This window comes from Hemicordylus capensis, chromosome 3 (assembly GCF_027244095.1).
Source record: "Hemicordylus capensis ecotype Gifberg chromosome 3, rHemCap1.1.pri, whole genome shotgun sequence".
In the NCBI taxonomy this organism is placed as follows: Eukaryota; Metazoa; Chordata; class Lepidosauria; order Squamata; family Cordylidae; genus Hemicordylus; species Hemicordylus capensis.
In genome coordinates this window covers 358,740,073-358,755,898 of record NC_069659.1, presented here as the reverse complement: position 1 = coordinate 358,755,898, position 15,826 = coordinate 358,740,073, and the positions used below count along the sequence as shown (strand labels likewise).

Sequence of the window (15,826 nt, the reverse complement as noted above, 5' to 3'; positions counted from 1 at the left end):
GCCTTGAAAGCCTGCCTTCCCCTGATAAGGGGCTCCCACATCCTCGTTCAGATGGACAATACTACCGCCAAAGCATACCTGAACAGATAGGGCGGCACCTCTTCCAGCTCCCTCCTGTTCCTGTCCATGGAACTATGGCTCTGGTGCATTCAGCACGGCATCACGCCCCTGGCGGTCCATATACAGGGACAAGACAACGTCACGGCGGACAGGCTAAGCAGGACTCTAACAACATCGCACGAGTGGCAGCTACATCCCCCCACGCTATGCTCCCTCTTCTGCTGCTGGTTCCTCCCAGAATAGACCTCTTCGCGTCAGAGGCGAATACGCAATGCCACCAGTATTGCTTCAGGTCCGGGATTGGATCCAGTTCGCTGGGGGATGCATTTGCCCTGCCTTGGACGGAACGCCTCGTCTACACCTTCCCTCCAATTCCTCTACTTCTTCGAGTCCTTCAAAAGATCTCCCAGGACCACCCGCATTGCATCCTCATCGCCCTGTGGTGGCCCAGGCGGCCCTGGTTTCCCCAACTCCTCCAAATATCCAATCATCGCTATCACCGCTTCCCCCACATCCCTCACCTCCTCTCCCTGCAGAGCAGTCGCCTTCTCCATCCAGACCTACAGCGCCTCCACCTCACAGCTTGGCACATAGTCCCAACCTCCCGGCGGACCTGCTATGAATAGTCCAGGCCTCGCGTAAATCCTCCACGGTCTCCTCCTACTCCCACATGTGGACCCGTTTTCAGAACTTTCTAAGGGACAGGGAGATTCCCATACATTCTGTTTCTGTAGAAGGTAGTCACATCGTTTCACCGTTCCCAACCAATCTCCTTACCCGCATTCTTCGCCGAGCTGTCGACTGCAGCCGGACGACGTCTCCATACTCTGGACGTTTGTAGGGCGCTTGCCTTCTACGTTGACCGCACCTCCGCCCTTCGAACCTCCACTTTCCTCTTTGTACTCCACTCTGGACCTAACAAAGGCAAGCAGGCTTCTGCACAGACCATATCCAGATGGGTGGTCCGCACCATCTCCCTAGCATACCAGATTGCCAAGAAGCCTCTCTGGCTCTCTGTTAAGGCACTTTCAACGAGAGCGGTTGTGGCGTCCACCTCCTTTGACAGGTCTATTCCGCTGGATGTCATCTGCCAGGCAGCCACGTGGGCATCAAAGCACTCGTTCATGCAACACTACGCCCTGGATGTCCAAGCCAGAAAAGGCACGGCGTTTGGCAGGGCGGTGCTGTAATCTATCTTTGCCTGATCCCACCTCCAGGTGAGCAGGGCACGGGTGCCGCTTGCATTGCGCCCATTCGTGTAAAGCACAGAGACCACGTCGAAGAACGACAGGTTGCTTACCTGTAACTTGGGTTCTTCTAGTGGTCATCTGTGCTCTTCCACGCCCATCCATCCTCCCCTCTTCTCGTGTCTTTTCTGCTGGTCTCTTTCAGATTGCGGACTCAGAAGACTGGAGAGGGAAGCCCGCGCAGCCGCCTATATACCGAGGGGGCGGGGTTGCCGCCAAAAGTTAGAACTCTAGCTTGGAAGCTCCGATGTGGTCTCTGCGCAGGCGCAAAGCCCGTTTGTGTAAGAGCACAGAGGACCACGAGAAGAACCCCAGTTACAGGTAAGCAACCTGTCGTTCTCCCCCCTCCCCCCCTCAGAAATAATAAACCTGGTTCCAGCTCTGCAGAAGAGGTGTGAGAGCCCCTCGTGCGGGTGGGTGGGGAGGGGTGGCGACTTGGCTTTCCCTCCTTCCAGGATGCAGCCCCCCAAAGCTCCCGCTGAGCCCCTGTGCAATGCAGCAGAGCCCCGCTGTCGGAAATAAACAGGGAAGGGGCCGGCGATGCCCCCCCGGCTCTGCCTTTCCCTGAGCTGCAGGAGAATTGGGGGGCCTCTCCTCGGGCGCAGGCGTTTGCGAGTCCCAAACCTGGTGGTCCTTTTGGACCCCCCGCGTCCCCCTTCCACGGAGGTCTAAGCGACCGGTTTCCTCCGCATTCTCTCACTGGGGAGGGGGCAGGCTGAAATGCCACCCAGCTGGCCTTGGCCCTGTTGCAGGTGGGCCCCTTTGGGGAGGGGCACTGTGGGCATGTGAGCCCCCAGCCCTGTCGGACGTGCAGGCTGGGCCTCCGAGTGCAAGGGTTGCTCTCCATCCTGCCTTCCTTTCCGTGCGATGGGTGCCCCCCCGAGCCCCCCCGTCTCCACCTCTGTCCCAGCCAGCTGCTTCCAAGCAGGGTCGCCCCACCTGCCTCCGCAATGCAGAGGCTTCCTGCCCCCTGAGGTGAAACTGAGGTGGGGAGGTGTGAGTTCTGCAGGGGCTGGAAAGGTTGGTGGGTTATGCCTCCCCCCCCGGCCACTGGCTTGGCTTGTGCCTGCTTCAGAGGGGCTCCTTCTGCTTCCTCTCCAGGCCGCTGAGGGGACCAAGTCCTGCTCAGCAGCAGCAGCAGCAGCAGCAGCAGCACCACGACTGCAGCCACAGCCCAAGCCCTGACCTTGAAATGTTTCTCTCCCCCCCCCCCCCGGCAGACAGGCACCCTGACGGAAGACGGCCTTGATCTCTGGGGGATGCAGAGGGTGGAGCAGGCCCAGTAAGTACCAACGCAGCTCGGGGAAGGGAGCCTTGGTGTCAAGTGGCAGGTGCCCCTTGTGGCTGGAGCGGCTTCTGCCCTGAAGGAGGCTGCTCCGTGGGGGGCCGTCTCTGGGCAGGACTTGCCAGCTGGCCGCCGGAGGCTTTCTGCCGCCGGGAGCGGAAGCCCCCACACCGTCCCCTCTTGCCGAGGGGCTTGGGGCAGCGCCCTGCCCGAAGGTGGCGGCTCCGTTCACAGCCCCTCCCCAATACAGAATAGGGCTGCTGGTCTGCATTCCTGCTCACTGGGGAGCCTGACAAACCTCTGGGTTTCCTGGGGAGGGAAAAGGCTGTGGGGGGCAGAAGGAGCCCCAAAGGGCAGCCCCAGGCGCCTTGCAGCCATGTTGGGCTGATGGGCTCTGCCTGCTGTGTCCAGCTTCCTTTTGCCAGAAGAAAGCCCCTGCCACCCGAGCCTGGTCAAGTCTCCCTTCGTGGCATGCATGGCCACCTGCCACTCGCTGACCAAGATTGCAGGCGTCCTCTCGGGAGACCCGCTGGATCTGAAGATGTTCGAAGCCACCGGATGGGTGAGCAGCCGTGGGAGGGGCCGTGCCGGATGGCTCCAGCCAGGCTGTGGGCTTCTGCAGGGGCTCTGGGCGGCTGAGGGGCAGCACCGCCCCCCCCCGCTGGAAAGAGAGCCAGAGGCAGCTCTGCACCCCCTGAGGGGGGTGGGCTCGTGGGGCTGGAGCTTGTGGACCGCTGTGGGCGGGGTCCTCTGGGTCCCGCCGACACCTTTTCAGTTGTTCATGTATTCAGCCTATTTGTGTACCACCCACACCTCATGTCTCTGGGCTGTTTACAATCAAACAAGACAGCTTAAAAACAAAGTCAGAACATTCGCACAGTTGAAAACCATGATGGATTCCATCATTCTAGCTGCCATGCAGATGAATAGAGCCCGTTCTTGGGAGCCATCCGTGTGCATTGGCACCGCAGGATATCCGGGGATGGCTTGCCGTCTGTGAGGTCAGCAGGGGCGGGCGGGGCTAAACGGGGTGCGTGTGTGAGTGAGTGACCGTGGGGAATGGGGCTGTTGTGGCCAAGATCCCACGGAAAGATGGGGCTTGAGGAGAGGAGGCATCACACAGGCGTCCCACGACCCGGACGTCACGTATCGCATTACTCTTGATGATGATGATGATGATGAAGTGAACTAATAAACAAATGCAATGGCTTCCCAGACACGTTCATGCCGGCACTGTGTGTGGTCGCTTGTGGTCAGATCTCATCTGAGCTGATGTGCGAGGGGTTGTCCCGAACTGTGTTATCTCCGCTCCCCCCCCACCCCACCCCCCCCCACCCCCCCACTGGAGTCCCTTATCCTTCTGCTCAGGGCAAGGTTGACCCTAATGAAAAATATTTTCAAAGCACCAAACCAGGTGAAACAGAGTGTGTGCAGCTGCACACGCCGCCCCCCCCCCCCCCCGCATGGGGCAGAGGTGCTGGGATTCCGGCGGGGGGGGGGGCAGGCAGAGGAGTCTTCTTCAGAGGGGCTGTGGCACCCCCTGGTGGCTGGTTCTGGGGAACTGCTTGCCTGGGCTTTGTCCGGCCCCCTTGCTGTCCATCTGTTTTAGTCGACAGCATTATGACTTTTGATATGTGTGGGTGTGTTAGCTGGCTTTGCAGGGGGAGCCCTTGGCTCAAAAGGCAGGCTTAAGGATATTTCAACAGAGCCTCTTTGAAGCCCTCAGGACACTGCCTCTGCCAGACGCCCCGGCCAGCCGCCCAAGCGGTGTGGGGGGCTTCCAGCACAAAATGCCGCCGAGGGGCCTGCACGGAGCCCAGGCCTGAACGGAGGGCAGGCAGCGGGAGGAGGCTGGGCTTGGCGTGGGGGCAGGCAGTCACGCCTGTGCGCCTGGTCCATTGCACGGGCTGCTTGGCAGAGGCTGTGAGGGGCTGTGCAAGGCCTGGCCTTTGAGCCTGCTGCTGAACGGGCATTCTGGGCTCACGTTCACGGGTGTGTCTTTTGTCCAGATTCTCGAAGAAGCGACCGAAGAGGAGACCGCCCTTCACAATCGCATTATGCCAACGGTGGTCCGGCCCCCCAAGCAGCTCCTTCCAGACCCCCAACCTGCAGCCAATGAAGACATGGTAAACCAGTGCAAAGCCCCAGCTTCCCACCCTCCTGTTGGTGGTGGGGCTCCCGTTGCCCTTGGTTCTGGGGCAGGAGGCGGTCAAGCCTTGTCCGGGTGCTGGAACAGCACACCTCTCTCTGGCCCATCCTGACCCTGAGGGCCAGCCCAGCTGCAGAGACAAGCCAGCGGCGTCCCTGCAGGTGGCCAGGAGCTGGCCCAGCAGCGGGGGGGGGGGGGCCGGATCTGGGCAGGGGGGCGGATCTGGGCAGGGGGGCAGGCTGTGCTGGCCCCAGAAGGGAGCGGCTTCCTCCTCTGCTGCTGCAGTCCTCTTGAGTGGGTTGTGCTCACCCATGTGGCTCACTAAAGGCAGGGTTGCCATATGTCAGGGAGTTAGACTGTTTGATAGCCAGCCCCCCCAGTTCTTTTGGTCCTGCATGGCTCCAAGACAGTTCTTTTTTCAGCTCTTTCTCGCTAACTGACCCTCCCTTTCTCTTTCACTTTTCCAGTCTCCTCTCCTCCTGGTTTTTCCTTTTGGCCTCCAGTCTTGCCTGCTTTCTTTATCCTCTCCCTTTATAAGGAAAAGAAAAGAAAAGAACCTCGTCTTTGCTTTGCTGTTGGCTCTTTTCCTCCCTCGCTAGCCTTTTCTGCGCTTCCCTTTCCTTTCTTGCATGGACCGTGGTGAGAGTGCAATTCTCGGAAATTCCAAGCAGGCCGTCCTCGGGCCATCCAGGCAGCTGGCGAGCTGCCGCAGATCTGAGCCTGCCGCAGAGGGGCAGGGAGCCCAGCGCAGAGCGCCCAACAGCTGGTGGGCGGCGCTCTGGAGCTTCTGCCCGCTCAGTTGGGCAGTTTTTTCGGCAGGGAGGCGAGCCAGCCCCACCGCCTGCTCCCTGGGCCGAGTGCCCTCACCGAAGGAAGCGCTGCTGCTCTCACCCACTCCCCGAAGCCTTGCAGAGACGTGGCTGCTAGACCCAGCCTCCTGCCGGCTCCAGTGGCCTACACAAGTGGCCAGCAGAGTGCGTCAGTGGAAAAACGCCCCCCACCCCACACACACCTCCAGCGCACAACCGCAGCCGGGAGCGTGGGGACGGGCCATGGATGGCGCAGCAAAGGCCGCTACCACTACCCAAACCGTGGTCACCAGGAGCTCTTCTGCTGGAGCTGATGCCTGAGTGGTGAGCTCAGCCCATGCTGGTTCTCCTGATTAAGCCCCTCCCAGCAAGGGCCCGCAGAGGGATCCATCCCTTGCCAACTCATTCCAGTGCAACAGTCTTTCGACCAAATGCCCTCTGAGATGCCACCTACCTGGCGCTCCTGGTTTGAGGATTTTTTGGCATATTCTTTTGAACATGATGATAAACTAAGATTTAAAAAAAGAGGAAGCTGTCTAGGAGAGACCCTTTCTCTTCCTCCCGTGCTTCATCTTCTGCTTCTGAGGCTCCGGCCCCTAAGAAGGCAAAGAAAAAGCGCAAGCACATTACAAAGTCCAAAAGGGGAGGAGTAAATCTAAGCAAAGGGAAAAGAGTGTCCACGCTTCTGGAATCTCAGACCAGGATGCTCCACACCCAGAACCCCAGTGGAACCCCCAGGAGGGACTCCCCAGAACCCTCCAAACCAACCTCCATCTGCTCTGGTACCTGTTACCCCCTTGGATGAAGATCTGATCCAAAGGGGAGACACCCCAGAAGATCCTAGGGACCCCTTGTGGGGATTGTCCCTAACCACCCAGATAAAGAGGAGGGGGAGTGGTCAGATGGGCAAGAAATGGAGGGTGCGGAGACACCCCCCCCCGACTCTTTCAGTCATTGGACTTTGTCCCATTACTGTCCAAGACCATACATCCATTGGGCTTGGCCCAGCCTGCCTCTCAGGAATCCCAGCCTTCTGGAGAGCAGAAGGTTCCAAGTTCCCTCCCTGGCATCTCCAAGATAGGGCTGAAAGAGATTCCTGCCTGCAGCCTTGGAGAAGCCGCTGCCAGTCTGTGAAGACAATCCTGAGCTAGATAGACCAATAGTCTGACTCAGTATATGGCAGTTCCCTATGTCCCGGGCCTCCAGACAGGGGTACGGGAGCAGGGCAGCCTCCGCAGCCCAGAATAAGCAAGCCAAGCAGCAATCCTGACTCGGCCAAGGTGCCCCTGTAGCCAACGCCACACTACGGGTCCTCCAGAACCCCGGCTTCTTAGTCAACAGAGAGAAAAGCCAGTTACACCCATTGCACCAACTGCTGCATCTGGGCATCGTAATAGACACACGAAGGAACAAGCTCTTCCTACCGCCAGAAGCAGGACCACCCTGGAGAGGGAACTCCTCAGGCCCTGGTAAGGAAATCCCTGCCATTGCTCTCCTTCTCTAGGATCCTGGGACTGATGGTGGTAACTTTGGAATCCATTCCGTGGGCACGTTTCCATCTGAGGCCCTTGCAGTGGTTTCTGCTTCCCTATCATCTGGAAATTGCCATGAATGGGTGGCCCTTCCATCCCCAATGCTGCACTCCCTGAGATGGTGGGCTCCACCTCCACACCTCTCCGTGGGAAAGGAGTTCTTGAACCCTGCTCGGGTCATCGTCACCATGGATGCAAGCGAGCACAGGTAGGGTGCCCACTGCCTACGTGAATCAGTTTAAGGAATGCAGACAGCCACCGAAAAACAAGACCGCATCAGCTGGCTGGAACTCTCGGCGATACGGATGACACTTCTGGCATTTCACCACATAGCCCACAATCAACATGTGCTGATCCACACGGACAACACCACTGCAAAAGTGCATGTAAACCGCCAGGGGGGAACCAGCTCGAAACCTCTCCAGGTGGAAGCGGTTCTCCTGTTCCTGTGGGCTGAACAACAGCTGGCGTCCATAACTGCCCACCATATAAAAGGTGATCTGAACACAGTGGTGGACTGGCTCAGCAGTGGGGAAATTCTCCCAGGAGAATGGAGACTGAATCCAGAGACCTTCCAGTTGATATCAAACCACTTCGGAAAGCCATCTGTGGGCCTGTCCGCAACTCCAGCCAACGCCAGGTACAACATTACTTCACCAGGTTTCCCTGCCCACAAGTGGAAGCAGTGAATGCTCTGTCACCTCCATGGCTGGTGGATCTTCTAGATGCATTCCCACCAACACTGCTCCTTGCTAGGCTTCTGCAACAGGTGAAGCTCCTCAGGGCACAGGTCGTCCTGGTGGCACCATTCTGGCCTCGAAGACCCTGGTTTTCAGATATCCAAAACCTGGCAGCAGCAGGACACCTGATATTGCCAGTCACCGCGGATCTTCTTCAGCAGGGCCCAGCGCATCACCCAGATCCCAGCTTGGTTACAGCTAGCCGCCTGGATTAACGGCACCTCCTGAAACAACATGGCTAACCTTCCAAAGTGCTTGACATAGTGCTGGCCTCCAGATGCTCCTCCACGAACAGGATCTATCAATACACTTGGAGGGCATTCCTCAGATGGTCTACGAAGCATGGGGTTCCTAAGGGGGTGGCGCCGGCTATCATGAAACATCTTCTACATGTCTTCTAACCCTAAAACCTGCCTTTTTGATAGCCGTAACTTTGGCATGCAGGTGTCTGAACTTCGAGCACTTTCAGTCCATAGGAACCTTTGCATGTTTTCTGAAAACTCTGTGAAGCTCATCCCTGACCCTTTTTCCGCCTTAAGGTGACCTCTCCTTTACACTTGTCACAGGATGTAATCTTGCCTTCCTTTTGCCCAAAGCCAGTACATCCGATGGTAGAGGCTTGGCACAAATTGGATGTCTGTAGGTGCCCGAAGGCATGAATAAAACGCACAAAGCACATTCAGTCTACCGAGTCTGATTGATTGATTGGTTAAGTGCCGTCAAGTCGGTGTCGACTCTTAGTGACCACATAGAGAGATTCTCTCCAGGCTGATCGGTCTTCCACTTGGCCTTGAAGGTCTCTCTGTGGTGCATTCATGGCTGTCATGATCGAGTCCATCCACCTGGCTGCTGGTCGTCCTTTCCTTCTCTTTCCAACTTTCTCCAGCGTTATGGACTTCTCCAGGGAGCTGGGTCTTTGCGTAATGTGACTGAAGTATGATAGTTTGAGCCTGGTCATTTGTGCGTCAAGTGAAAATTTTGAATTGATTTGTTCTATGATCCATTTGCTTGTTTTCCTGGCTGTCCATGGTCTCCTCAAGAGTCTTCTCCAGCACCAAAGTTCAAAAGCGTCAATACTTTTTCTATCTTGCTTCTTCAAAGTCCAGCTTTCGCATCCATAGAGTGTCATGGGGAAAACCATTGTCTGAAAGATTCTAATCTTTGTAGGTATAGACATGTCATGGCATCTAAATATCCTTTCCAAGGTCTTCATTGCAACCCTACTTTTACCAGGCACTATAACTTGGATTCCTTCATCACTGCTCAAGCAGCATCTGGGAGGCGGGTACTCCAGCAGATCCTTCCTTCGGAGTAGGCGGGCTTGCTCCCCCCCCCCCCCGTTGAGCTGTGGTATGTCCCCACTCAAGAGACGCCCTTTAATTGCAGCAGCAGAGAATGGAGCATCGGTTCACTCACTGTGAAGGACATTCCTCGCTGCTGCATGCAAGGGCGTCTTGACCCACCCTTCAGCACCTGAGCCTACTCCGCAGGGACCTCAGAGGAGTGCTGCTAAATTAGCTGGCTGCAGTACAAGAAACATACTGCTTGTTTCCCCTTTCTGTTTGTCCTCTGGACACACATTCGTTTTTTACTAGTCTCTTCCTGCAGAATAGTTAGATGGATGGGGTTTTTTAGGCTTGTTGGGATTTTTGAGTATGTTTTTCCTCTGTTAGAAACGTGTTTTTTATTCTTCAAAGTACTCTTGGCTATCTGGGCCTGAAAGAACTGGGTGGAGCAACACTTGAACCCCTTGGCCTAGCCCTGCCTTTAACCCACTCAAGAGACACCCCGGGATGCCGGAGCGAGGAGCAGCCTTCCCAGTAAGTGAACCATGGCTCCAATCTCCCAGAGGCTTCCTTTAGTGGGTGCTGCTGGCCGGGTGAATCCGCCTGTTGGGCTGTCATTCTGCTGTGAATCCCCCTGAACCCGTCTTCTCTATCTCTCTCTCTCTCCTCCCCAGGAGCTGTTTGAGCTTTCGGTGAGTGTGGTGTCCTTTGGGGCTGCTCTGGCCCCCGCCTTCCCTGCGCTTGCTTGCTTGCACGTGGATTGGGAAGCCTAACCCTCCTCTTCCCCTTCTGCCCCTCGCCTGGCTAGGCCAGTTACGAAATAGGCATCGTACGGCAGTTTCCCTTTTCCTCCGACTTGCAACGGATGTGCGTCGTGGTGAGAGCCCTGGGGCAGAAGAGGATGGACGCCTACGTGAAGGGGGCCCCGGAGGCGGTTGCTGGGCTCTGCAAGCCGGACACAGGTACAGGCAGGGCCACTGGCTCTCCTCCTCCTCCTCCTCCTCCTCCTCCTGACTGCCCTTCCCTTTGGCTTCCCCCAGTGCCCCTGGATTCGGAGCGAGTGCTGGAGGAGTACACGAGGCAGGGCTTCCGAGTCATTGCGCTCGCGCACCGAAGGCTTGCCTCCAGGCTGACCTGGCATAAGGTCCAGAACATTGGCCGGTGAGTTGACGCGGCAGGCGGGGGCTGCACCCGCTGGCCAGTTTTTGCGTGGCGAGGAGGAGCTCCCTGCTCCGCAGTGCGGGAAAGCCCGTAATTCCTGGCGGAACCTCTCTGCAGCTGCACTTCAGCCCCAGAGAGCCTTGCTAGGGTGCCCCAGCCGGGGAAGGGCCTTGTCAGTGGTGGGGCCTCCATGGCAGGATGCGGGGGTGGGGGCAGCGCCTATAAATCTCTGAGACAGTTTGAACAGTCTTACCCTGGGGTGGCTGCAGAAAGTGCCTTCCAGTCCTGTGAGGCAGCAGGGTGGCCTCTAGGCAGCTGGCGGCTGGGACTCGGGCAAGCCCTGCCTGGCGCCCCCACAGCTGGAGCAGCGTCCGGGGGCATAAGAACATCAGAAGAGCCCTGCTGGATCAGGCCCCCAAAGCCCATCTAGTCCAGCATCCTGTTTCTCGCAGTGGCCCACCAGATGCTGCCGGAAGCCACAGGCAGGAGTTGAAAGGGGCCGGCCCTCCCTCCTGCTGTGACTCCCCTGCATTTCTGTGCTGGCGGCTCACCCCGCCGCCTCCTCTCTGGCCTTTGCCTGTGGCTAATCCCTAGCATCTGGTCTTCCGAGGTAGAGTGCCTCTGATTCTGGCGGTTCTGTTGTGGCGGCAATGTTCTCCACGTATTCCTCTACTCAGCCCTGAGATTGGCATGGGCCTGAGCCAAGTGTCCCCCGCCCCCCGGCCCTGCTGCCCAGTGCTGCTGCTCTTTAGGGGTGGGGGCTGAGTAGAAGTGGGGAGGGGAGGCAGGTCCTGGCTTCCTCTCCCAGGAGCTGCTCTCACCCTGGGCCCCCAACCTCGGCTCCCCAGAGGCTGGGACTCCAGATCCCATCATCACCCGCCACAGTGGCCCAAAGCCCACCACCTCTGGGCACCCAGGGTTGGGAGGAGTCCCTGCCCTCGCCTGTCGCCCCCCGTTTACATCCAGGGAGCGCGGCAGAGGGCAGGGTGGGCCGGCCCTTGGGAGTCCTGCGGGCAGTTTGCTGCTGGCCTTCCGTAGCAGCCCGTTTCGCTGAGCTCCACTCCCACGCTCTGTGCCCTGAGCAGACACGGTCGTTGCCGTCCGAGTGGTCAGATCGGGGCCGTGCTGTGCGCCGCCGCCTTGCAGGTTCTTGCGCGGAATCTCCTCTGTCTGCTTTTGCCCAGGTTGGCCGAGGCCTTTTGAGGCTCTTTGCAGCCAATCTGGGAGGTGCTGTGTGGTGCCCCCCCCTTTCCCTAACTGTGTATGTGTGTGTGATTCTTCCCCTCTCCCCACCCCCACCCTGGTCCTGCTGCAGAGAAGCCATTGAGGGCAACATGGACTTCTTGGGGTTGATCGTCATGCAGAACAAGCTCAAGCAAGAGACCCCGGCCGTCCTGGAAGACTTGCGTCGGGCCAAGATCCGCACCGTCATGGTGACAGGTTTGCAAGCGAGGCGAATTCCGCCCCTTCCGGCAGCTGCCGGCTCTGACCTCCCGGAGGCCAGCAGCTCCTTTGCTGCCTGCCGCTCTTGCAAAGAAATGGCCCACCCCTCCAGGCGTGGGCACGGGAAGGGCCTCCCTTCCTTCGGGAGCCCAAACAGCCTCCTGCCCCGAGCTGCAGGTGGCCAGAACCGGAGCCCAGGGGCTTCTGGTCTGCGTGGGGGCTGCCAGAGGCAGCGGATGGCACAGAGCTTCCCCTGCAGTGCTGGTGTGCATGGGGCAGCCCCGGCTCGTTCTGGCTGGGGGCAGCACACACCCACACCCACACCCAATGTCTAAGGAGGAGGGAGACCCATTCGCTGGTCACGGGCTCTTTGGAAGGGGGGCTGTGAGAGGCCCCGGCTGAGGCTTTGGAGAGCAGGGAAGAGGGGCCGGATGGGCCAGCTCGGGGTCAGTCAGCCCCCTGGGCCTCTGTGGCGCTTTGGAGGAGGGAGCGCGGCTGGTGGCTCTGCTTGCAGCCCAGCTCTGTAGCACTTTTCTGGGCTGAGACCCCCTTCTGGCTTTGAGGAGCCCCCAGGGGCTGCTGAGTCCTCCCGGCGCCCGAGGGCAGGCGTGCTGCTGGCGGTGCTGCTGCCGGCTCCCTGGCGGTGCCTCTCCTGGGACGGCTTTGCTTTTCAGGAGGGCCTCTGGGCCTGCCATGAAATGAGGCACAATCTCGGTCAGCTCTTTTAGCGTCCAAGTCACCAGTTTAATTTCGAAATTTAAATCCATTTTCATGCAGATTCTGATAAAAATGTGGGTTTCCAAGCGTTGGTGAGCACAAAACCAAAGATGTGAGAGGAGAAGAGGGGCGCTCCAGACCGGCCTGGCCGGGGGCTGCTCACTTCCTGGGAGGGGCCAGGAAATCCCCTCTGGGCCGTTTGGGCCCTTCTGGAGCCGAGGGTGGAGGTGGGGGGGTGAAGAACAGGAAGTGTGGGGCACACCCGGGAGTCCGCGGAGGAAGGGCTGAGGAAATCTGCTCTGCTGGTCTTGGCAGGAGACAACATGCTGACCGCCATCTCTGTGGCCAGGGACTGCGGGATGATTCTCCCTCAGGAGAAGGTGATCATTGCTGAAGCACTTCCCCCCCGGGACGGACAGACGGCCCGGATCAACTGGCACTATGCAGATGCTCTTGCTAAACCCACAGAGTCCGCCCCAGCCATTCACTCGGAGGTAAGTGTCTGCCTAGTTCCACACACCCCGCCCGACGGGCCGGGCAAGGGGCATCTGTTGGGAAGGAGCCTTCCGGTCTTTGCTGCTTTGGCCTGATGGAGAGCCTGTCGCTGCAAACACTTTGGCATTCTGCCGTCAAGGCAGGTCTCTCTGTGCCAGATGACTATTGCTTCTCTTCTGGCTCAGTTTTTCGGTGCTAAAAGGTAAAGTTGTGCCGTCGAGTCAGTGTCAACTCCTGGCGACCACAGAGCCATGTGGCTCTCTTTGGTAGAATACAGCCGGGGTTTCCGGACACTTCGGGTCCTCCCATGGCCACCCGGCTTGCTAACTCAGGACCCCATCCTGCACCCAGATCCAGCATGGCTCCTCCTTGCTGCCTGGAAGCTGAATGTGTGTGGATACTCGCAGTTTGTCCTGGGCTGAGATCTAGGAAGCCCTTCATGCATGGTATCGACGAGGGAACATCGAAAGTCCTCCTTGAAAATGGAAAAGATTTTTCTCGGTTGCTGAGGCCAGGGACATCTCGTGGGTTATCCTCTCTCAGAAGCTCCAGGCAGGACAGAAAGTAAATAGTTAAAAAACTAAGCCACGCCCACTAGAGCCCGAGGGGGGTCACCCCGCCCCAGTTCTTTCTGTCCTCAGCAAGCTCCACGGCAGCGTTTTTCCAGCTCTCTCTGTTTTCTGCTGATATTACTTCTCTGATGGACTTCCTAACTACAGTATTCCGTTCCCCACATCCTTTTTTCTGTCCCTGATCCTTATTACTTGCTATTGCCAAAGAAAGAAAGAAAGAAGAAAAACACCCTCCTTTCGTCCGTTTCTCCCCCCACCCCCCATCTCCTCTTTCCTCTCCGTTGCTTGGAGCCAGGCAGAGAGGTGCAGAGCCGTTTCTCCCACAAGGGGAAGAGTTGGAGTGTTTTCGGCCTGGGAGGCTTCAGGGCCTTTTGTAGGCCCCATTGGCGCAGGCTGCTGCAAGCTCTGCATAGCAAGGCCGCTTTTCCCACCTCCCGAAAACCGCCCGGAAAATTCTCCAGCAGTGAGTTGACGGTCCGTGATCGGCCATCTCTCATCTATGGGCCTCGGAGTCCCCCCTGGAAGGGCTTGATTTTCCCGCGTCGGTGACAGCCGCTCTCGAGCCGCCCGTCCCGATCGTCGAAGGGGCCGCGTCGAGTCTCCCGCCTTCGGGCCGCGAGATCCGCACTACCGCTGCGCTGCTGCAGGCAGCTTGGAGTGGCTGTGAAGAGCGCTTTGGGAGGCTCCCTCTTGCCAAGGCCCCACCAACCTCTGAGGAGATTAGGCGGATTGGCGGGCTGGCTAGCAACCTGACCGGCAGGGCAGCGAGGCCACCACAGGCATCTCCTGCCCCTCCTAAGATGGCGACGGTTGCGAAGAATCCCTCCATTTCACCTGAAGGAGCCGGTGAGGCAAAAGGGAGACCGTCTCTCAAAGGGCGGGAAAAGCCTAAGACTGTGACTATGGAGTCTGGCCAGCAGGGGGAGTCTGCTGCAGAGACGGGGCCTGAAGCATCCTCCAGTTCTAACTCTGCTGTTCTGCCTAAGTCTGTGCCGCCACCTGAGTAGCTGGCATGGTTTCGCAATGCAGTCATTGGCACCATCTGCCAGGTTAGGCCCCCTAAGAGGAGTAGGAGATCCCCAAAGGGGAGAAGGCATCAATCACCTAGTCTGAGCTCCTCTCCTAGCGAGTCGGTCAGTCCTTCTCCCAAGAAGGCCAAAAGCAAGCTTAAGCATAGTGAGCTGGGCAAGTTGGCTGGCAAGGTGGCATGGGACCATTCCTCTGATGCTTCTGATCAGACTCTGGGGGCCCTAGGGGTTTACTTACACCTAAAAAAAAAAAAAAAGTCATTGCAAACTCAGAGAGGCCTAATCTGCCTTCTGATCCTGAAGACCCAGTTAATGCAGGGGGAGGTTTTGATCCGGACCCAATGGTCTGGAGGGGAGGACACTGGTGATGCCTCAGTGTCACAGCGCCTCTTTGTGGCAGAGGACTTCAGCCCACTGATGTCCAGAATTCTTAAAACAATGGGACTGAGGCTGGGCAGAGTTCTGACTCTTGTGCCAAAGGGGACTTGGTCTTTCCTAGAGCACGCCCCAGGGACAGGCTGATGCCCATGCCGGAGTTGTTTGTGGATGTAGTCAAACAGGAATGGTTGACACCAGCTTCCAACTGCAAGGCTCCGTCCTTGGCTAACAAACTTTGTTCTTTTCAGCAAAGCACTACAGATATGTTGAGGACACCAAATGCGGATGCCCTGGTTTCGCAGTTGGTGTCAGATTCCCTGGTATTTCGAGTGGGGAAGTTTTCTCTAAAAGACATAGCTGACCAGAAGGTCTAGCTGTCATTTAATCGTGTCATGAGAACGTGTCCCTGGTGGTCCGTGCAACAGCGGCAGCATCCAGGGCAGCCCGTGACTCCTTATTATTGGTGGTCAATCTTAGTATAGGTGGTCAATCTTCTGAGTGATCCTCCAGGGGACCCAGTTAAGATGTGACAGCAACTATTCAAGATCCAGAAGGCGCAGGCCCTTATAGCCGATGCCACTCTTGATACAATTAGATTCTTAGCGCAAGAGGCGGTTTCATCATTTGTTGGCAGACGCCACTTGTGGCTCAAAATTGGACAGGTTGGTTCTACCTCTAGGCTAAACCTCGCTACCGTCTCTTACGACAGCAAGAAGCTTTTTGGTGAGTCTGCCCTACAAGACTCTTGTAGAATCGTCTGATAAGTGAAAGACGATGCTGTCAACCAATAAAAAGACTGATAAACAGCCTTTTAAAAGGCCCTTCCAATACAATCGGCCCTTTCATAGCTTCTGGCCCTTCAGGGTCTGGGACAGAGATACAAAATTCCAGAGGGGATCTTGGAATCATCAGAGAGCACCCTTT

At 57.7% G+C, this 15,826-nt stretch overlaps 1 protein-coding gene across 6 annotated transcripts in view; it reads left to right on the top strand.

The window, feature by feature from the left end:
- ATP13A3 (ATPase 13A3) overlaps positions 1 to 15,826 on the top strand; it is a 76,794-nt gene that overhangs the window by 36,061 nt on the left and 24,907 nt on the right. For 5 of the 6 annotated variants that reach the window (XM_053312258.1, XM_053312260.1, XM_053312261.1 and 2 more), the window contains 8 exons: positions 2,528 to 2,589; positions 3,004 to 3,154; positions 4,602 to 4,718; positions 9,783 to 9,800; positions 9,917 to 10,070; positions 10,149 to 10,269; positions 11,585 to 11,709; positions 12,745 to 12,923. In XM_053312258.1, coding sequence (XP_053168233.1) covers positions 2,528 to 2,589; positions 3,004 to 3,154; positions 4,602 to 4,718; positions 9,783 to 9,800; positions 9,917 to 10,070; positions 10,149 to 10,269; positions 11,585 to 11,709; positions 12,745 to 12,923 — 927 coding nt within the window. The remainder of the gene's footprint in view (positions 1 to 2,527; positions 2,590 to 3,003; positions 3,155 to 4,601; positions 4,719 to 9,782; positions 9,801 to 9,916; positions 10,071 to 10,148; positions 10,270 to 11,584; positions 11,710 to 12,744; positions 12,924 to 15,826) is intronic. The other variant, XM_053312259.1, reaches the window with a different exon arrangement.